Source organism: Asterias amurensis, chromosome 2 (genome assembly GCF_032118995.1).
Source record: "Asterias amurensis chromosome 2, ASM3211899v1".
In the NCBI taxonomy this organism is placed as follows: domain Eukaryota; kingdom Metazoa; phylum Echinodermata; class Asteroidea; order Forcipulatida; family Asteriidae; genus Asterias; species Asterias amurensis.
The window spans coordinates 29,131,206-29,151,128 of record NC_092649.1 but is presented as its reverse complement, the minus strand read 5'-3'; the positions used below and the strand labels follow the sequence as shown (position 1 = coordinate 29,151,128).

The window sequence follows — 19,923 nt, the reverse complement described above, 5'->3', positions numbered from 1 at the left end:
TTCATAAAATTCCATACTCCATGGTGCATACAACAATGATATAAATCAACAGTGATACTCTAATATTAGCAGAAACTGAAAAACGTTGCTATAGAAGAAACCAGACAGTTTGATTGTGCAGTGTTTTTTGTTTTTAATGTTCCCATAGAAACAATGCTCCGGATAGCATCGGGTGGGCATAGCTATGTAGACTGAGAACGGGGTCCAATCTTATAGTAAAATGTGTACATGTGTGTGTTGGAAACTAATTAACCATTGCATAGCCTCGTCGTAGTCATCGACTTATTATATTATAAATATAAGAAATAAAATGGAAGCATTAAAATATCTGTACTTTTTTTTCGTTAAGCTATTTATATATCCACTTTGAAAGGGGAGTTTATTGGGAGTTTTGGAGATTTTCCGAACGGGCTCTGATGAATTAAGTTCAGTTTTGTCCTGGAAATTTATTATTTTGTTACGCCTTACTGTGCGTTTTCTTGCAGCATTATATTTATCTTATTTTTGACACCCTGTTGAATTTGTTTGCCCTTGTTTTATGGCAAAACGTTTTGTAGATACAGAGTAAAATAGTGTTGACTTGATACCGGGTTAACTTTCATGCGCGCGGGGTAACACAGCAAGAGGAACAATATTGCTAGAAAGAAGACACAAAAGAATGATGTAATGATTTGAAAACAAAACGGAAAAGGGTCTTATTCTTTGAGTGCTAGATTAAGGAGCGATTGTCAGCTGCTATACTCGTTTGTAATTAATTGGTCGATAGGAGTATTGAAAGCCCGATAGAGAAAATAGAACAACGTGATGGAAACGAGAATCTGAATAAGAAAACGAAATTGAACGCATTTAATTCAAAGTAAACCTAGTCTGAAGTGATAATGTGAAATCCTTGCGTGAATTTGAAAGGTATGTCTTTGCTCAGAAAAGTCGTCGGGTACTTCATCGAGCTTTGATTCAACAGAGGGCGGTACAACTTTTCTATTTCCCGTTATGATGACATCTTTTGTAAGGAAATAGCATGTGATTTTTGCTCTCTGGTAGTGTTCACTCTTCTATTTTAGTGTAACGGATCAAAGACTAGAATATCATTCATGTTTAGTTAGGTTTAATAAAGTGTGAAAACCCGTTTGTATTCTGGGAGCGAATCCCCCGTGATGAACTCTGACGTCATCCAGTCACGAGGAAAAGGGCAAAGTTCACTGACCTTATGAGATGACGGAAGTTCAACCCAATACGCTAGAGTGTGTACACACACAGGTTGCCAGAAATCCTGACATTTTACTCGTTTGTCCTGCCAAATATCTAAGCTTAAGCACGGTTTTCATAAATTTTCCAGACATTAGTGAGTTATTCTTCGGGTGCTCAATCCAAAGAATTTATGCACGGTTGGCAATAAAGGCACACAAACATGATAGCGGCAATAAACCGATTTTTGGACTGGCTGAAAAGCCTGTTTTGGAAGGAAGAGATGGAACTGACGTTAGTTGGGCTGCAATACTCAGGCAAGACAACGTTCGTTAATGTGATATCGGTGAGTCATTAGTTATGTTGCAACCCTCAACATGTCATGTTTATTGTGTTGGTTAATTACTTACAATAAATAGCTTAAGAAATGAGAACTTTACAAATAAGCACTTGAAAATTATACTGAACAATCACTGTTCTGAAATTTTAAGTAGGCCTCAATTTCACCATGTTCACATTTTCATACTGATTGTGTATAATTTAATTTACTCTCTAGCCTTTAAAAAGGGACTTTAAGTGTAGGCTTAGAGGAGCTAGTTAAATTAAGTTGATAATTTAATCAATCTTCGATATTTATCACATCATATCGAGGAGAGAAGCAACACATTTTGGACATTTTACTTGTTGAGTTTTGCAAGTGTCTGAAATATTCTCATGAATAATTGAAAGTCGATCCGCTTCTTATCCTTGGCCCTAGGCCGAGAAACAATGCAGTCCTATGTCCGATCCTGCTGTAGATTTCAATCTGCATTTTTTATTATTTAATGAAACTAATACCGTTGGAATTCTAAAGTACAGTTGGTACTTCCCTTGCTGTTGATTGCTCTACTGCTGGCATTTGTGGGAATCATAAATTGACATCTCTTTGCAATGCAGGATCCCGGGGTCCACTGCAGCACTGCATTCTAACAATCAGTGCAATTTTCTAATCTTAGTCTTCAAATCAATTTGCACTGCACCATACATTCATAGGCCTAGAATATTATTCAAAAAAGGTGCAGATTTTCACCACAATCTTTTAACTTATTAATATTATAATATACGACGAGTAAATTACCTAAAATTATGAGGAAGTAAGATATTGATTTGGATCTAATTAATAATAAACTCTGAAAATAAGGGCGCAGAATCGGAGGGAGTTTCGAATATATGGCACTAAATAAACGGCTCCAATCATTCAATTAAGTTAAGCTCATTGGTAGCATAACCTTAACCATCCTAAATCCTCCAGTCCCATTGAAACTGAACCACCATGAAACTTGTAATCATTGTCATTGTAACAAAATCAACATATGGGCGGGTAAATATAAAGTCTTAGGGTGCAATATGAGTTGTGATAGTAGATTACATGCTAATTTCTTTTATTTTTGATGTTGTATTAATATTGAAACATTCTTGTTTTTCTGGAATTTCAGTCCGGTCAATTCAACGAAGATATGATCCCAACAGTGGGATTCAACATGAGAAAGCTTACCAAGGGAAATGTCACAATCAAGGTAGGTTTAAAATGAATGCTTAATCTTCATTTTCTTTTATATTCAACTGCTTATCTGTTCGGTTTATTGTTTGGTGGTTATTGTGGCTATCCAGTGTAAAAAGTAAGTTGGACTCGCAATAACTGTTGAGTTGCATTCATATATCAAAACTAGTGACTAAATTGTATATTTTCATCTTCGAGAGAGCAACGCCATTTTCATTTTGCAAAGGGCACTTCCTTTGGAAAGTCTATGGGAATATTCAGAAGGGAAATCATGGTCAAGACTAGTGGCAACATTGTCGATGGACTCCATGGCCTTCATGTAGTTCCATGTTGTAATGTAGTTCTGGATCTGGATATTATACTCCGATAAATACGGATACCCGCATTGCATCAGAGTTTTATGACCTGACCAATGACCTAGTGGAAATGTCTAAAGTGTGCTTTGATCGCTGTCTTGAAGGCTTTGTAGTCAATTATGTCTAGGATATTGTGGGGGAGTCCCTTCCCGTGTGGTATAGTCCATGGGAAAAAAGTGTAGGCGTAAATTGTTGTCCTGGCTTGAAGTTGCATGAGTGAGAGTGGATGGGTTCTTTTAGTAGGGCGTGTTGGTTTAGTGAGGTGGGTTTCCCAGTTTAAATCGACGAGGTTGTGTAGGATGCGAAACATCATAGAGAGCCTTGTAATGAGACGATAACCCTCAAGCTGATGCCAGTTGAGTTTGGTATTAATTTCTGAGACACTAGCCTCCCTTGAGTAGTTGGCAAATACGGGTAGATTATTGAATCCGAGTTAGACCAGAGCTCTCTTGATGAGATTGTGCACTAAACTAGTGACCAAATTGAGCCTTGCATACTTTATTGAATAACATAACTCATGTTGTATCTGTGAACTAGCATTACAGATTTTTTATCTAATACACGAAATAGAATTACAACTCTTCAATTTCACGGTTCAGGTGTTTAAAGATGTTTGTCAAATTATTATTAACCTAAATCTATCTTCTTTATTTATTTCCTCCAAGCTTTGGGACATTGGAGGTCAACCAAGATTCAGGAGCATGTGGGAAAGATACTGCAGAGGAGTAAATTGTATTGTGTAAGTTATTGCTTGAATTTGTATTCTTTGAAAAATTAGCTGGTCACTGGGTTGATTATCGACTGCATTCACCTCATATTATCAAACTGCAGGCTGGCATATTGCTTCTGTTATTCCAATGCCATCAGATGATATTGGATGGTGAAACAGTGGGAGGGTTAACTGTGTACTGAGCATTCATCACAGCCAGGTTTTGTTTATTTTATGCACACAGTATTGAGTGGTCAGGATTAATGTTTACAAAAATGTGATTGTTAACCATCAACAACTGTTTAGAACACTTATTGTAAAAAATAATATTAAAAATTTTTGAAAACTGAATGACTTAAAATGTTTGTGTTTTTCGTTATAGATACATGGTAGATGCAGCTGACCATGACAAACTAGAAGCATCCACAAATGAGTTACACAACCTCCTCGACAAACCACAGTTACAAGGAATCCCAGTAAGTGCTTGAACAAATAGTTGATCCCTCGTACAATGAAGAATGCATCTTTCTGCAAAATGCCGGTCTACTATTTCAGTCCTTTTTGAGTCACTTTCTTTTTGTACAGTTCGACTCCCAAAACGGTTGAAAGGAAAGATATGTGTAGTTTTGTCAGCGTTTGTGGAAGGGATTTGTACAGATTACAGATCTTTCTTCTTTGTCATCATCTTCATGTTTTGTTGGTAACATTTATCCTATGTAAGCCTTTCTTTCCGTGAAGCTACTTTGGTGTTAGAAGCTTCACTCGGTTCAGTTTTACTGAGGACACTTCTCCTGGATTTGAGCCCTCTCTTTGTCTGTTCATGGATGATGCTTATTTGAATGAACCTTGTTGATTTTTAGCTAAAATGCATATAGAGTGGGTTTTCAGCCCCTACTAGATTGAGTGAATGTTTTCTTTTATTGGTTTATTCCACCACATCTAAAACTTACACAATTCTTCAACATCTTTTCCACACAGGTATCTTGCAGGTCAACAGCTCAGTGCTAGTCGCTTAAATGTGTGTCCCATTTTCAAAACAATAATAACAAGAAATTTATTCTACAAAGGGATGACTTGTTATAAAATAGAATTGTTAATTTTTATTTCCTTTTGTCTCCTTGCAGGTATTAGTGCTCGGTAACAAGAGAGACTTGCCCAATGCTCTTGATGAGAAGCAACTGATAGAGAAGATGAACCTTTCAGCCATCCAAGACAGGGAGATCTGTTGCTATTCCATCTCATGTAAAGAGAAAGAAAACATAGGTAAGAGATTACAAACCTTTCCTGGGACTGTCCTGTCTTTCCTGCAACCGGTTTCACAAAAGGCTAATACTATTGAGTTGCCATCATGGTAGAGGGAGCTCTTACAACCCTCCAGTGATGTTAAAACCATTCATTAGTGTGATTGTGCAAATAATGTGTTTTGCATATTAGTGCGCACGATAAGAGTGTTTTACTGTCTTCCTAGTTGGGATGGTTGTTTAAGTTTTTGTCCCTTAGTTTGTTTTTACCAGCATGTTGTTTGTGAACAATCCTTATTAAAATTGGATAGTTAAATGTCTTGTAATGCCTGATAAATGTATTGTCGTGATTGCTGTGGCCAGAGTTGCAGTTAATACACACTGTCAACTTGCTTCTTGTTGGCATTTTTAAGAGCAGGTGTGGATTTCACAAAGAGTTAGGACTAGTCGTATCATCCTAACTTAGGACTAGCTGTACGTTTTTGATATCTCTAAGGGTCCTAACTCTTTGTGAAATCAACCCCTTGTGTAGTTATGAACAGCATACCCTGCTCATGCCCTGGAGATAGCTGGCCTGCTGGTTTGCATCACAAACAGCAGTCGTACATTCTTCTGGGACGAGTGGGGTAGGGTGTTGGAAGGATCAAGACGATAGAGACCACACCAGTTCTTTTTCAGAGCAAACAGTCCTCCCAAAAGAGATTGGAGACATGGTTTTACCAATAATTTTTCTTTTTTTTAGTTACTTCTTAGGTCACATGCTGTTTCTAATGGGCAGAACAGGCAGGGCGAGGTCTGCTAATGTTTCACTGTATATTTTGTTTGCGGTAACACCATGTGTGTATCTACTTGCCAGGTAGAGTTTGTTCTTAGAGAACTGTCTTGCTTTATTCTACTACCGCAGAGTAGATGTTCGGAGGTTCGGGCGTCTTTTTAGTTCTAAAAAGAACTGTCCTGCTTTTGTAACTGGCAAGTAGATACACACATGGTGTTACCGCAAACCAAATATACATTGATACCTCACCATGCAATGCCTCAAACCCTATATAATGTTGTCACTGTTATAAAATAAGGTATTTGTAATTCCTGTATTTCTGGTTTCCTTCTTAGATATCACACTGCAATGGTTGATACAACATTCCAAGTCAGGGGGAAGCCACTAGCATCATAGTCTGGGTCACGTGTAAAGGTCAAGGGTTAAGGGTCAGCCAGGACTTCAACTAGGTATTTCATTGTAAATAACCATCCACCTCGTATACATAAACCGGATACCAAAAAGAGTTGTGTAATTTACAGTGTGGTGTAAAGGGGTGAGCCAATCAAACCTAGCATGGAATGGTGTGCTATATTTTCTCATGGGGAAGGTATTTGTTTGTTTGTTGTTTTTTCTTTTCAAGTTGCGTATCGCAATTTGATGAACAAACTTTGTATGCACTCCTCTGTAACAGTCATTTGTTGAGCGCGTAACCCTTAAAAAGTCAATACATATATATAAATCAGCTTCTACTCTACTTTCGGAAATTCCATAATTACTGTTGATAAAACAATTATCGAAAGACGAAAAGGGCATAAGATTTTTGCTCTGTTGAAGTGCACTCTTCATTCTTGCAAACAGCCACATCTGATGATCTGGGGCCAATTTTTTTATAGAGCTGCTTCAGTTTTGGCTCTGTTTGTGATGGCGCTGTTTTGGTCTTGTTATGTCGTAAGCAAAGGGGCCTATTCATGTACCAATGCTCTGTGCGTACTTTTAGCAGCTCTATGAAATTGGGACTTTGTATACTAAACATTTGCCTCTTTGAGCAAGATGTAATGATTGTAGTTCATGTATCAGGAATCTGATGTCATCGCCACCGAAGAGAGAGTGTTTCTAGCTTGCCCATCTTTAAACTCGGGTTTTTGAGAAACCAAAAACCGCTGTACAGATATTTGAGCAGTTTTTGTTTGTTTAATTGTTTAAAATCAAAAGCTGCACGTCTGCAGACTTCATAAAATATGGCTGAAACCTGTGGTCTAGTCAAAATTGTTCTGAAATTCATGCCCAATGTATACTGTTTGTGCTGTGCTTGAGTCCCTTCTAAATCTCACTTAGCAGAAACATTTTCTGAGCATTATTTCTTGCTTTAAAATTAACTCCAATAAAGCAATTTACCGGTAAGCAAATTTGTCCTCCAATCAAGCGCATGAGCATTCAAGAAAATTTGACAGCATGCGAATTGAATGCGACCCGAAAGATTGCATTGCTTGGTCCCTCGCGCGCTGTTAGCGTTATAAGCGTTCTTTTTTGCTTGGCCAATTGTGAACAAACATGACGGAATGGAAATTTTGCTAAGAGCTGCTTGGTAAACAGAAAGCGTCTGCTTACAGATTTTAGGAAGTTGGTCTGTGGTGGCCAAGAAGCACCTTGGATAAACCAACAAGTGAATTATATACCAGTTGACTTTCAGCATTATTGATTGTAGATACTTGGGACTGAGGAAACAATTGTGTGTGTAACCATAACTGTCCATTTGCTGGTAACATCCGATCCAATTTTATGCTTCAAAGTAGAAAATATAACAAAACTTTGTTGGGCATCTTCAGAAAACTGTCAATTAAATGGGTGTAATTGTTTAGTAATATTGATTATTACAGTAATGAATGTTTTTGTACATTTATGCATGATATGTTTGACAGCTATTGCCATTTGGGTTTGGGGCTTGTTTTGTTTTTGAAACCATTTAAATCTCACATGACCTTGGTTAGCTGCAGCCTAAATAATATTTTTTATCTGGAAAACCTCTCAGTTTAGTCAAACAGCTTTTATACAGACAGTTAATAGACACACGCCAGTCTTCGGAATGAAAACATGTCAGTTTGAAAGATTTTATGTTGATTTTTAGGTATGAAGCTCTTAATGTGAACCTTACAAAGCAAGTCTATTGTAGATACACAGACTGAAAGAAGTGGACCAATTCATATCTTTCTAGTTCATCAAATTTCGTTTCAAGATTTTATAATTGTGGCAAGTAACTGGGAATGAACCCTCAGTATTTAAATATTTTTTGTTTTTACAAAATTTCTCTGACCATGGCCCAGTTTTGTATAGCTGTTTATGGTAGGCACATTTTAGAGTTTACATAAGCAGAATTCATGCATGTATGCACATTCAGAATGGGTTTGCGTTGTTGCGTGTGACGCTTGTTGGCTAACAATGTCCACTCATAAGCTAGCGTATCTTTTGCTCTGTTAAGGGTAGGCAGTTGTTGGGGGTAAGCAGTGATTATGAAATAGAACTTCTGCTTACGGCTGATCTGTAAGCAGAAAATATTTACTGGAATTGGGCCCGGGTGGAAGTTTAAATCTTTGGGTGATCAGTTACAAGGCCCTGTTACAAATTGGCAGCTACAATTATGGCAAGGGCTTGATTTCCATGTCATCATGCATTGAAGTATAGGATGTCCTGAGCAATACTCTAATTAATAGTCATAGCCGTAGCCAGAGCCGCCAATTCAGATACGCCCTTGGCTAGAAAGACATTTGCTGTAAGAGTTTGCTGTTTCAGTGTAGTGGCATATCAAGCAAAGACACCTCTTACCTGTACACAAATCCTTGGCTAAAAACCCATTAATATTCTTCTGTACAGTGCACTTTGTGTTTAAATACAACTCTGTAAGCATTTTGCAATTAACACAGCACTGGGGAGGATAAATTTGCACTTTTTTTTATATATTCGTTACATGAGGTTCTTGAAATGAAAATACTGTATCTAATTGTAAATTAATATTAACGGTCAATCTTAGACATTGTGCGTTCTTCATTTTGATATCGAAAAAGTAGTTAGTTTTGCAATTCAAGAAACCACTAGACAATAGAACGTGTATGTATTATATGCTAATAAGCATTGGTCATTTTTAAAGATACTAAATAGGGCCTACCAATTACCGGTATTGAACCGCCATCGAAGCTATTTAAGGTACTGGCAAAAGCAGGAAGTGGTTAAAAATACATTCATGTTACACCTCCTTGCTTTCTGATAACCTTACTTCCACAAACATTTCATTACAATGTTGTTGGCTGAATGCTGGTCACAGTTTGCTGTGGTCTTGGAAATATAGTTTAATGTTGACAGTTACTGTAAAAGAAACAATACGGACAGCATTATTTTGTTTCATAATCCTGTTAGATACTTTGTAACTGATTGACAGTCTGCTAATTGAACATGAAATGTTGGTAGCTGTAACAAAAAGCCGTTCTGACTTTGGTGTAAATGTTAGTGTATTGGCCCGAATCACCTGAGGTCACTGTCCATGATAAAACTTGGTGGTGCTATTTAGGGAGTTCAGACTCCCTGTATGTTACGGTGCAGGGGCGTTCCGGGTGACGCAAAAATGGCTAAATGTGCAATGAGTCATATCCGTTACAATAACAAAAGACATCTGAGATCATAAGAGAGGTTTTGCAGAGTTGTAGATACGAATACGCATACAGAGGACGAACCGTACGTGTTCGCGTCAAGTGAGCTGTGTCAATTTGTTTCGCAAAATTTTAACGAATACCCTCAACTTGAGGCTCAAGAGGGCGCTATTAACCAAATGGCTGCACCCATGGACAATCGCTATTTCTCTTTTTCTGAAGCATGGTGGTTAAAAAATGTCCAACTACATCCATGTATGATACCTCTAATAGACATGGTAAAAACCTGTTATGTTAAAAAATTACAATCCGCTACAAAATCATATACTCGTTGTTTACAAAATATACTCGTTGTTTACCTACGTGTATGGCGACAGATTCCCGTTTTGAGCGACTATTCTAACTTGTTATACGTCACATGGACCTCAAAAAGTGATGACGTATTATGACGTATACCTTCACGTAAGAGTATCGGTGACTCTGCGAAACCTCTCTATTATTTAAAAAGGGCCTTTTTCAAGAAGGGTTGAACTTCTTGCTTAATGGTAAGCATGCATAAGATGGTTTGCTTAGCAGTGCATTACACTAGCCAAACTAATAACAAATAAACAAAGGTGACTGGTTTTCTGCTACATGATGCTTAGTGTACAAAGGTGTTGAGTGATATATTCAGCTTACAAGCTTTATGAAAACAAAGATCTTGCCATGTAGGCCTACCAATTCAGTTATGGTTCTGGTTGATTTTTAAGTTTCATAAATCAACTTATGAATTCTACTCGAGGAGAAATATTTTGGCAATTTTTCTCAATCAGTCCTAGAATAATTTGAAGTGATTGCATTTAGATTGTATTTCAGTATTTCATGGTATTAATAAACAATAACATCCTACAATGTTTTTAGACTCTGCAGGATCCGTTAATAGACCTTCATCACGGGGCATCCAATTTGTATTTCTCCCTTCGAGATTAGTGTAACCAGTGTGAGGCTGCAAGGGCAATTAGTCTGGTGCCCATTGGTATTTTTTTGAACCAGTATACATTAGTAATACTGGATACGGGGGATTATACAAGAATGGTGTCCGCATGATAAAGGTCTTTACTTCCACTAAGTAATAAGAATGTGTGACTGTTTATCATGTGCAAGTGTGTATACTTAGAAAACGAAATCTAATTTTATTTGGAGCTGCATATTTTGAGTTTGAATGGTAATTTATAACCTGCTTAAATATCATTTTCCTGTGATTTGAATTCAATTTTATTTCTGAAGCGGATCAGAGCATACTGATCCAAACAAAGTCGTTGTTCAAGGCGCTCCTGTTGTTTAAAATCTAGAAAGTTCTACTTCTTTGTTGATTATTCCCCCTTACCAACAGAGGGCGTTATCAACCACAAAACTGCTTTCACTCAGAGAACCACTATCCTGTAATGAGAGTGTAAGATAAAAGTGCACCCTCTTGTGGTAGGGTTCTCATCAACAGGAGGGTCTTGAACCGGGACTAGAATCAAAACATTTTCGGACCATATCAACTTATAAGAGAGATTCCTCACCTTACTTGATTAGACTGTATCTTTACTATGTTAAGTTTCAAAACCTTGCTTACCATTTTCTTGCTTTTTATGCCCAAACTATGTAGGAACTAATCGGGGATGAAGTTTCAAAACATTTTACCGATCATCATCAGCCCTGTTTCATTTTGAGTTATCTATCAAATTTCCCTATTTCTTATGTTCTCTTTGTTCTGTTATTTTCATGCAGTTAAAAGTGATTTTAAATCGCGTTGGAACTTGCTTCACATTCTTTTAACCTGGCCATTCGATGCACAGTCACAAGATCCAGAATTTGATTATCTGTTCTTTTTATGACAGAGTACTGTGAAAGTTGTATTATTTCTTGACTTTTGTTTTTTGTTTTTACATGTATTTGCAATACCTGTTCTCATTTATTTGTGTTGAATGTGAGAATGAAGTTAGACTAAAAAGTTTTAACTCTCTAGAATGTACCGAACTTAGAATCTGACTAATGAGCTTAAATTTATTGTAAAAGGTGTTCAATGGACCATTTTGTTTTGTGTTTACAAACATTGATCACTTGTTTATAAGGGCAGCTTTGACTAACCCAACATTTTCCAACTGGTGTGGCACGAATTTGCCACTAACAAAACGCTGAAACCTGTCGCTATGAAGAATGATATTAAGCTCATCTGATTTGGCTAAATCAATAGAATGTGTTAAAAATGAATTATTTAAATTTGCAGTGGTGAACGTTGCCAATCCTTTTGCCAATACTAGTTGGCAAAACTGTGGGATCACTAAATAGAGATTTATTTGAAAACATGGTAAATTTTTTATTCAGTCTTACTACCTTTGTCCCCCCCCCCTTTTTTTGTTTTACTTAAATAAACTATCTTGTCTGTTTTACATAAATAAACTATCTTGTCTTTTCCCTGGATGATTTATTTGCATATAATTCTAACCCTTGATCCTGGAAATATTGTCTGACATCAAGAGTACATTCAATGAATATTTCTGCCAGGCAATCGCGATGGTCTAGTTGGTAAGACATCTGTTCTATTGGCAAAGGTTTTGGGTTTGAATCCTACCTGAGTAATGAGCTTGTGTTTGTTTTACTCACAGAACTCAGGGGAAAGTATTGAATATACATTGTCTACACACATCGGTGTAAGGGTAATACCAAATAAAATTCTTTGTCCCTGATAAAAATTTAACTATTGAATATTTCTTTAACAGGAATTTTTGTGTACCTTTAACACTTTTTTTACAGTCTGATAGTTTCGCCAAAGAAGGTGATCGTTTTGACAATATAGCTTTATGTTTAATTATTTAAACGATTAAATCAAATTAACTCTCCTAAGTTTTACTTACATTAATATAAATTTATTACCAAAATAAAAGTTGTTATTTGAGTACAAAATCTTTGTCTCTTAAAGAACTATGGTAGAGTGTATGTTAAAACACAAACAGAAACCCAGTATAATCAAACTCGGCAACACATTTTACAAGAAGCTCACTTTATAAAAACTTTATTTGATAGAGATAAGATTCTGGTGTATGTCTGTATTATATGTGTTGTCAGTCTTGAATATAGAAATATTAATAAAATATGAATGAAGGAATTCTACATATTGTGTGGGTTATAGACTTGATACTTTTTGCATCAAAAAAGTGTCCTCAAAGTTGTTGTATATTTTGTAATGCTTTGTTTTGACTCCCTATTAATATTTTTAGAAAAATCTTAAAACAATCAGAGAGAGAGAGAGAGTTAGTGGATAAATTCTTTTTGGGTAGTGGCTTAGTTTTATAAATGCTAGGGGATTACACTCATCAATTTATGTTGGCAGGCCCTTATTAGGAAACGGCATAATGTTGCTGTTGGACCATTAAATTGAAATAGCGCCCTCAATGTTGCCACATCACATTGCATACACTACTAATAACCATGTACATGGACATTTTAACTTATATTTCAATTATATTGCTTTTGTTTTACAAATAATAAAATCAAATTTAAATTAAAATCGAATAGCAAATAAATATCTGTCGAAAAGCTACATAAATTGACTTCTTCAGAAATTGCCAATGTTTTTATGGGCCATCGTAGTCCCGATTCGTTCCCACGCGCGCGCACGGTTGGCCGGGGTGCTTTGGCAGGCCATACAACGACGTATAGGCTACCTTTGACGATACATTTACCCTTATTTGGAGTAAATGAAGCGGAACTTGAGATCTTTTGAAACGTACAGTCGAAACTAAACAGAATGGGAAACGGCCTGTGTACTGATTTCTGAAGGCCCTCACACAAAATATAGTTCAAACACGAATATGACCTTTGGACTCTTAATTCTTTTTGGTGATAGGGAAACCCCCTTTGATTCCACCCCCTGCTTTGTTGATGGGACGATCACGGAAGAGGTAGCAAAATCAATAGATGCCAAAGTGGACTGGCAGAATTTGTCTTAGTTTGTCCTTGATAAAGCAGTCTGATAAACCTATTAAGTGAAGAGTAAAAACTTAGTAAGAGGAAGTCATTATTTTTGTGATGATCTCAAATAACATTAAGTGTTTACATTTTACTGTGCCAATAATTTGTTTCCTGCATACTTCTTCCGACTTTTGATATTTGGCACACTGCATTTGTTATGCCTCTGCTGATATAAAACATTTTCAACATCTAAGACGGTCCCTGTATGACTAGTAGAAAAGTTTAACTTTACATCAGATCGTACCACTTTTCAAAGGGGGTACTGCATTATTTTAAACGGGAGTATTGTTTAGTTAAATTACTTCACGTGAGTTAAGAATTATAAAGGACATTGTATGCTTTATTTTATTAATTTACATGTAAAAATAATAGCAAATAAGTAATATTTTTCAACTATATTGCAACTTTGATTAAGTTTTGCTTCTGTATCCACCCTGTAAAAATGCAACATTCCAAAAGTTATTTCCGGGTAGTGTGACGTCATAGATTTGTCGTCTGCTTTTAGTTTTGCATGGTCGAGTGGTCGAAGTGGTGTTCGTCTGTTTCGTCTTCCTCTTTCTTGCTGTTTTTTGCCATTTTGTGTAAATTACTGACTGTGTTGGTATGTGTGAGTGTACACCGTGAGGATCTAGGTAAGGGCAAAACATTCGTATTTTATCAGAAACACGTTCAGTAATTCTTAAAAGGTTTGTCTATTTCGTGTGGTGTGTTTGTGTGCACTCATCATCATGTTCTTGTAGATGATGTACACAAGGTACATGACCTACTCCTAGAACTATGAGAGGTTTGTTCGGCTATCTAGAACTATGAGGTTCGTTCGGCTATCGTCTCTCAGTATAAGAGTTGATAGCCGAACGAACCTCATATAGTTCTAGGAGTACATAACGTAGGAATTAATAGTAATACATAGTAATACAGTGACTCATTAGTGCATAAAGACAGTAATTATAATAAAGTGCCTAGCTATAAATAAGCTGGCTAGTGTAGTGCCAGTGGCAGTCATACACCAACAACCATATTGTCTACTACAGTTCAAAACTGACTGCAAAATGTATAAACGTCATATTTTATTGTTATCAGTGGCGGATACTTCAATGTTGTTAGAGTTTAGAGTTAGACTGATTCTGTAACTCCCCGTCAGTGTCAGAGTGTCATTGCTGAATGTGGTTAGTCTAGGTTGGACTGCTCCGTTGCATAGTGGCACAGACTGACGTCCTACCAGGGCTATATTATAATGAGTCGAGTGGGGTGTGTGTTTCAAGGCAATGCATGCAGTGCCCACAACGCCGTAGAACACAACCATGACAACTGGATTTATTCATTAATGAACCGTGTCGGATTCAAGATCTAACCTTCCCTATTCTAGACCGAGACTGAGACTGAGACCGAGACCAAGATTAATTACTTTTTACACTTCGCAAACAATTTTTAAATAAAAATGTACACAAGTGAGGGGGCCCTCAATTCAACAAGGATGTGCCTATATCATGTATTACATAAAACTTTGACAAACCAAAGTGAAACTAGAAACTTAGATTAATCTTATGATAACATCCTTAAAGTTTTACCTGTCAACCTAAAACTCTGGCTTTTCTAAAAATAGTTTTTTGTTTCAACTTCTGGTTTGAAGTGGAAGACAAAGTCAAATCGGGTCATATCTGTAGTTTTAATTGATTAGCCGATTCCTTTTTTTTTACATGGACAATGTAACATCTATTAAACATCTATTATACATATACATGGGCTAAGATAACTTAAAAAATATAAACGCAATTTTGTTTCTGAAAACTTTGTAATTAAAAAAAGGTTTTTAACCATCTGGTTCCATGTACATAGTGTTAATACGTTAGTGCTTGTACCATAAACCAAAAACAGCTATTCAAATAACCAACTTCAAACACTTTGGAGTTTTGAAAAAGTCTTGGTAAGGTCTCAGAAGAGGCTAATTCTGGTAAATTTTCAGACAACAAAACAGTGTTAAACTGAGTGCAGTCTGAGTACACACTATAATTAATGCTAAAACTAAAAGTACCCCAGACAACTTGTCGAATGTTGCTAAGATAGGCAAGAGCGCACATAAACAAGCTTTGTTTACATACAGGTGTTGACCAAGGTCGCTGTCTTGAGACAATATTTTTCAGGTCCAGTAAATTTTGAGGTCTTGAAATATCTCAGTCTTGTTAGCACAGGCCCCAACTTCAGTACGCAAATTTGCGTGCTTACTGTAGCAGAAAAATTGCTAAGGTGAAAGCGTATTTCACAGGTTAGCAGAAGAATTGGGCGGCCTTATTGCGCGTTTACCGTGGATTTGCATTGTGGCGTCATATGTTTTTGTGTGGTAAAAGCACCGGAAGGTTAGCATGCCTTTTTGTGTGCTTTCGGTTAAGCAGCGTTATGAAGTGCAATCGCAAAGTAAGCACAAAATCGGCCGCTAAGCAGCGCTATGAAATTGGGCCCATGTCTCGAACAGTCTTGGTCTGAGACCTTGCAGACATCCATTTTTTATTTAACACATAATGTCCTTTTAAAAGCAAAACACTAAAACCATGGTGCTTCAGATGGTGTGTATGGAGCCATTGTCTTATGTGCTGTGTTATGCAAGTAAAATAACCTCGTGCACTTGTCAAAAAGAGAAGGGGTTTTTCCCTGTGACCAGTGTTCTTGGTATGATTGGCTGCATATTGCGCCACCTTGTAAACCATTCATGATGCTACGTCAAATGAGGGGAGGTCTCACAATTCAGACGTAGTCCGACACACCTTGCAAGAAAAATAATGAATGTTGAGGTGCCTTGAGCGTCACTGAGTGACTGATTTGAGCACTACATGATTGTATGTTAGTATACACATAATGAATGTTTATGAGTGCAATGGTGCGAATATGTTCATGAGTTGAAAGATGGAATGTTCTATTCAACGAGGCGGAGCCGAGTTGAATGGAACATTCCAGCTTTCAACGAATGAACATATTCGCACCATTGCACGAATGAAAAAAAATTCATTATTTGTTTTATATAACATCCAAGTAGATCTTTGTCATTTTGATTGAAAGATACAACTTTCAAAACAAACAAAGCGTAGGCCTACAATTTTTAATTGTAGAAGCTGAATGCTAGTAATTTTACATAATATGCCTTGCAGTAACACTGCTGCGTTACCAAAGACACGCGCACGCAGTGATGTTTTTTTACTCAGCTTTTACGTTCCATCCGAAAAGTACCATTGCACGCTGGCAGCGTGCAATGGTACATTTCGGATGGAACGAAAAAGCACGGTGAGTGACTCAGCGTGCAATGGTACTTTTATTTGCTATCACGTGACGGACAATCCTCCAATCAAATGGCAAAGATCTGCTTGGGTGCCAATAAAAGCCACTATTATTATTATTATTTGAAGAGAGTTGTTTTTACCACTTTTTGCTGATGTTGCCTGTATCACCAGGCAATTCATCACCAGCAGCACAAGTTGTATCTCTATTGTTAACAACTTCGTGTCACAAAAATGATCCATTGGATTTAATGTATTTGTCGTCAGCTAACAACAGGCAGGGTATACGTAGTCATTATACAAATCTTGGAACATTATACACATAAACCATGCATTATTAAGCTGTGTATGGCCAGTAGAAAATGATACATTCGTGGGATGTAGTCCTAATTTCCAAACAAAAAAAGTGTACTGGAAAATATTAGCGCGTTTTTGTTTCCTTTGTTTTTACTGTGAATAAATTATAATGTATTTTTGTCGTAGATAACATTTTTAACATACAGTGTAATTATAAACGATAATAGTTTCCTTCAATCACATGGATGGGGGTGGGGAGGGGGGCTGGAAGGTGGCAAGGGTTAAGGGACCTTGTCATAAGATCTCTCTTACCCTACCACCCCACATCACTGCCTGGTACATGTACATCATTACTATTAATAATAAATAACAACCCTGACAATAGAGTACTTGGGTTCAGAAAACTAGCACGTATCTATGGTAAACACCCTCATAGCACAATAATGTCATTTTGTTGAACTCATGATTAGTCAGCTATTTCACAACATGGCTGTACGAATGATACTTCCAGACTACATGAATGCAGTGCTAAAGGTCACCAGATAAGGCCTAAACAAATTATGTTTACGCATTGTATGATCTACCCTTACTGACATTGTTTTTTAGAGGGGAAATACTTTTCGCATACAGCATTATGAAAATGTTAAAAAAAATAATAAAATAAATAAAGGTTCAGTTCAGTATTAGGCTGAGAAGAAATCGGTATTTACATGTAGGAATGTTATTCATATAGCTCATAAAATTGTGACATTCTTTGTATCATAATACATAAAAGATGGAAAGAAATGATTACACACACTCGTTATAGAGTTTCTACAATTTTTATTTTTGTTTACTTATTTTGTTTTTGCGACCATACCAAAACTTCCTTGTTCATTGTGTTTTTTGGCTGATGAACTGAGCGAGAAAGTAAACATTTCATATTGTATGTTAATGTATAATTACCTTTCAAACTTACATAAAAGCAGCACTCAGTCAAGGAAATATGTTTTTATCGGTGTAAATCTTCAGGTCAAAGTTGGTGGTCCCCTGGCAAGAATATGAGGTGCCCGCCTTATGTTAAAGGCTTGTTTTTTTTAAATTAATAAAATAAAATTCACAAAATCTGGCCTGTTGCTACCCCAATATTTCATGGAGGTGGTGACAAGAAACTAACAGGGAACTTTCATTGGCTTAATCATAGTTGCTGCTGTACGCTGTCATATTTTGTCCAGATTAACTTTTGCAACTGCCTTTTAACATCTGTTCCCCAGGCATACCTGAAGCGGCTGCAAAGTTTACAGAGCTGGGCAGCTCACATTATCTCTAAGCTAGATCGTCGTTATGACTCCAGTCCTCTATTTAAATCTCTCCACTGGCTTCCCGTAAAAGAAAGAATTCTCTTCAAAGTACTTTTGTTTGTTTTTAAAGCCTTCCATGACCAGACGCCATTATATATCAAGGATTGCTTTACTTTTCATAACCCATCTCGCCCTAATCCTCGCTCTTATCGAGACCCATTTTTGCTTACCATTCCTAGGACCCGTAGCAAATCTGGCAATCGCACATTCACTGCAACTGCATCCACAGAATGGAACAACATCCCTTCTTTCATTAAAGCCGCAAAATCCACAGACCAATTTAAAAAACTTCTGAAAACACATCTCTTCCCTGTTAAAGCTTTTCTCTTTTTCTCATGCTTTTCAAACATTGTGTATGTAGCTTTTCCGATAAGATTTTGTTGTTTATTGTGCATTTTTAGTTTTTGTAAGCCCTGTGATATAGTTTTCTAAGGGGAGCGTTTCTACATACCTGTTATTATTATTATTAATGTTATTATAGCTCATGAAGCTGTGACATTCTTCATACAAAAAAAAATCGAAAGACTGATTACCCACACGATACAATGTTTACAATTTTTATTTTCATTTTTTTTTTGCGACCATACCATAACTTCCTTGTTCTTAGTGTTTCCTGGCTGATGAACTGAGCAAGAAAGTACAAGATTTATATAAGGAAATAAAAGGCTAAACTTACAACGGCAGGGTCGTTGTCGTGCGATAAAGGTCCAATAAAGGCCTTAAATATTGCACGGTCATGACCTTGCAAGGTTTTAAACAGTAGTTTAAGAGCGAGTTACTATTCTTTTATTCCCATTCATAAAAAAAAATGCCTTCTTGGTTAAAGGATTTGGGTACCTTTTCAAAATGTCCATAAATGTTACGTGCTGAGGTGCTGTAGTTTTTGAGAAATGAGTAAAACAATGTCATGAAAATATGTTTGTAAATGATTAAAATAATTTTCGTCTCATGAGACGAAAATTATTTTCATGACATTGTTTTACTCATTTCCCAAAAACTACAGCACCTCAGCACGTAACATTTTCAGGGAAGCTTTCTAACTACCATTATTTTCAAACTGTGTAAATTTAGTGTAAATATGTGGACGTTGTGTTGTTTGTCCTACAAAGTTACATAGACCCTTTAAAAGGTGTAATAAAATAGGAAACGCTGTAAAACTTTTCGATTTTCCGACGTCCTTGAGCTCCGTACGTACGTGTGTCACATTTTTATGACTGAGACAGTTTTCGGCATGTAGTATGCATCCTCATATTCATGGGCTAAAATGGCATGGCGAGATTGATCATCATGGGAACAAGGTTGTGGGCTAACCCCCACAAATGTATCCGAAAACAACTAGAGCCCAATTTTATAGCGCTGCTTAGTGGCCGATTGTTTGCTTACTGTGCAATTTCTTATTCATAGCGCTGCTAACCGTAAGCACATGAAAAGGTATGCTTACCTTCCGGTGCTAACCGCACGAAAATAAATGACGTCACAATGCAAATCCATGGTAATCACACATTATGTATGGCCGCCCAATTTTTCTGCTGCAGTAAGCACGCAAATTTGCTTACCGTTAAGCAGCGCTATGAAATTGGACCCTGTTATAATCG

The 19,923-nt window shown here is 36.8% G+C and overlaps 2 protein-coding genes across 5 annotated transcripts in view; both read left to right on the top strand.

Moving 5' to 3' along the window:
* LOC139933762 (plexin-B-like) overlaps nucleotides 1–19,923 on the top strand; it is a 129,923-nt gene that overhangs the window by 79,905 nt on the left and 30,095 nt on the right. Inside the window, exon 1 of one of the 3 annotated variants that reach the window (XM_071927962.1) lies at nucleotides 13,940–14,057. The exons of the other annotated variants lie outside the window; for them this stretch is intronic. The gene's annotated coding sequence lies outside the window, so the exon portion shown is untranslated. Of the gene's footprint in view, nucleotides 1–13,939; nucleotides 14,058–19,923 lie in introns of those variants that run through there. 3 annotated transcript variants of the gene reach the window in all.
* Nucleotides 1,233–12,564, top strand: LOC139933752 (ADP-ribosylation factor-like protein 8B-A). Of its 2 annotated transcripts, XR_011785615.1 has the most exons (7): nucleotides 1,233–1,531; nucleotides 2,661–2,741; nucleotides 3,747–3,820; nucleotides 4,173–4,266; nucleotides 4,915–5,053; nucleotides 6,142–6,255; nucleotides 11,182–12,564. XR_011785615.1 is itself a non-coding variant. In XM_071927942.1 (6 exons), the coding sequence occupies exons 1-6, from the start codon at nucleotides 1,409–1,411 to the stop codon at nucleotides 6,192–6,194; spliced, it is 564 nt and encodes a 187-aa protein (XP_071784043.1). In that variant the 5' UTR covers nucleotides 1,233–1,408; the 3' UTR covers nucleotides 6,195–12,564. The 2 variants fall into 2 exon arrangements, 1 of the variants encoding a protein (XP_071784043.1); XM_071927942.1 differs by having other exon boundaries at nucleotides 6,142–12,564.

What these genes read in the sequence shown, in the direction of transcription:
- LOC139933752 (XM_071927942.1), top strand. Translation starts at nt 1,409, where the DNA reads ATGATAGCGGCAATAAACCGATTTTTGGACTGGCTGAAAAGCCTGTTT. An exon ending in AGAGGAGTAAATTGTATTGT is followed by an intron (nt 3,821 to 4,172) that starts GTAAGTTATTGC and finishes TTTTCGTTATAG; the next exon opens with ATACATGGTAGATGCAGCTG. An exon ending in CACAGTTACAAGGAATCCCA is followed by an intron (nt 4,267 to 4,914) that starts GTAAGTGCTTGA and finishes GTCTCCTTGCAG; the next exon opens with GTATTAGTGCTCGGTAACAA.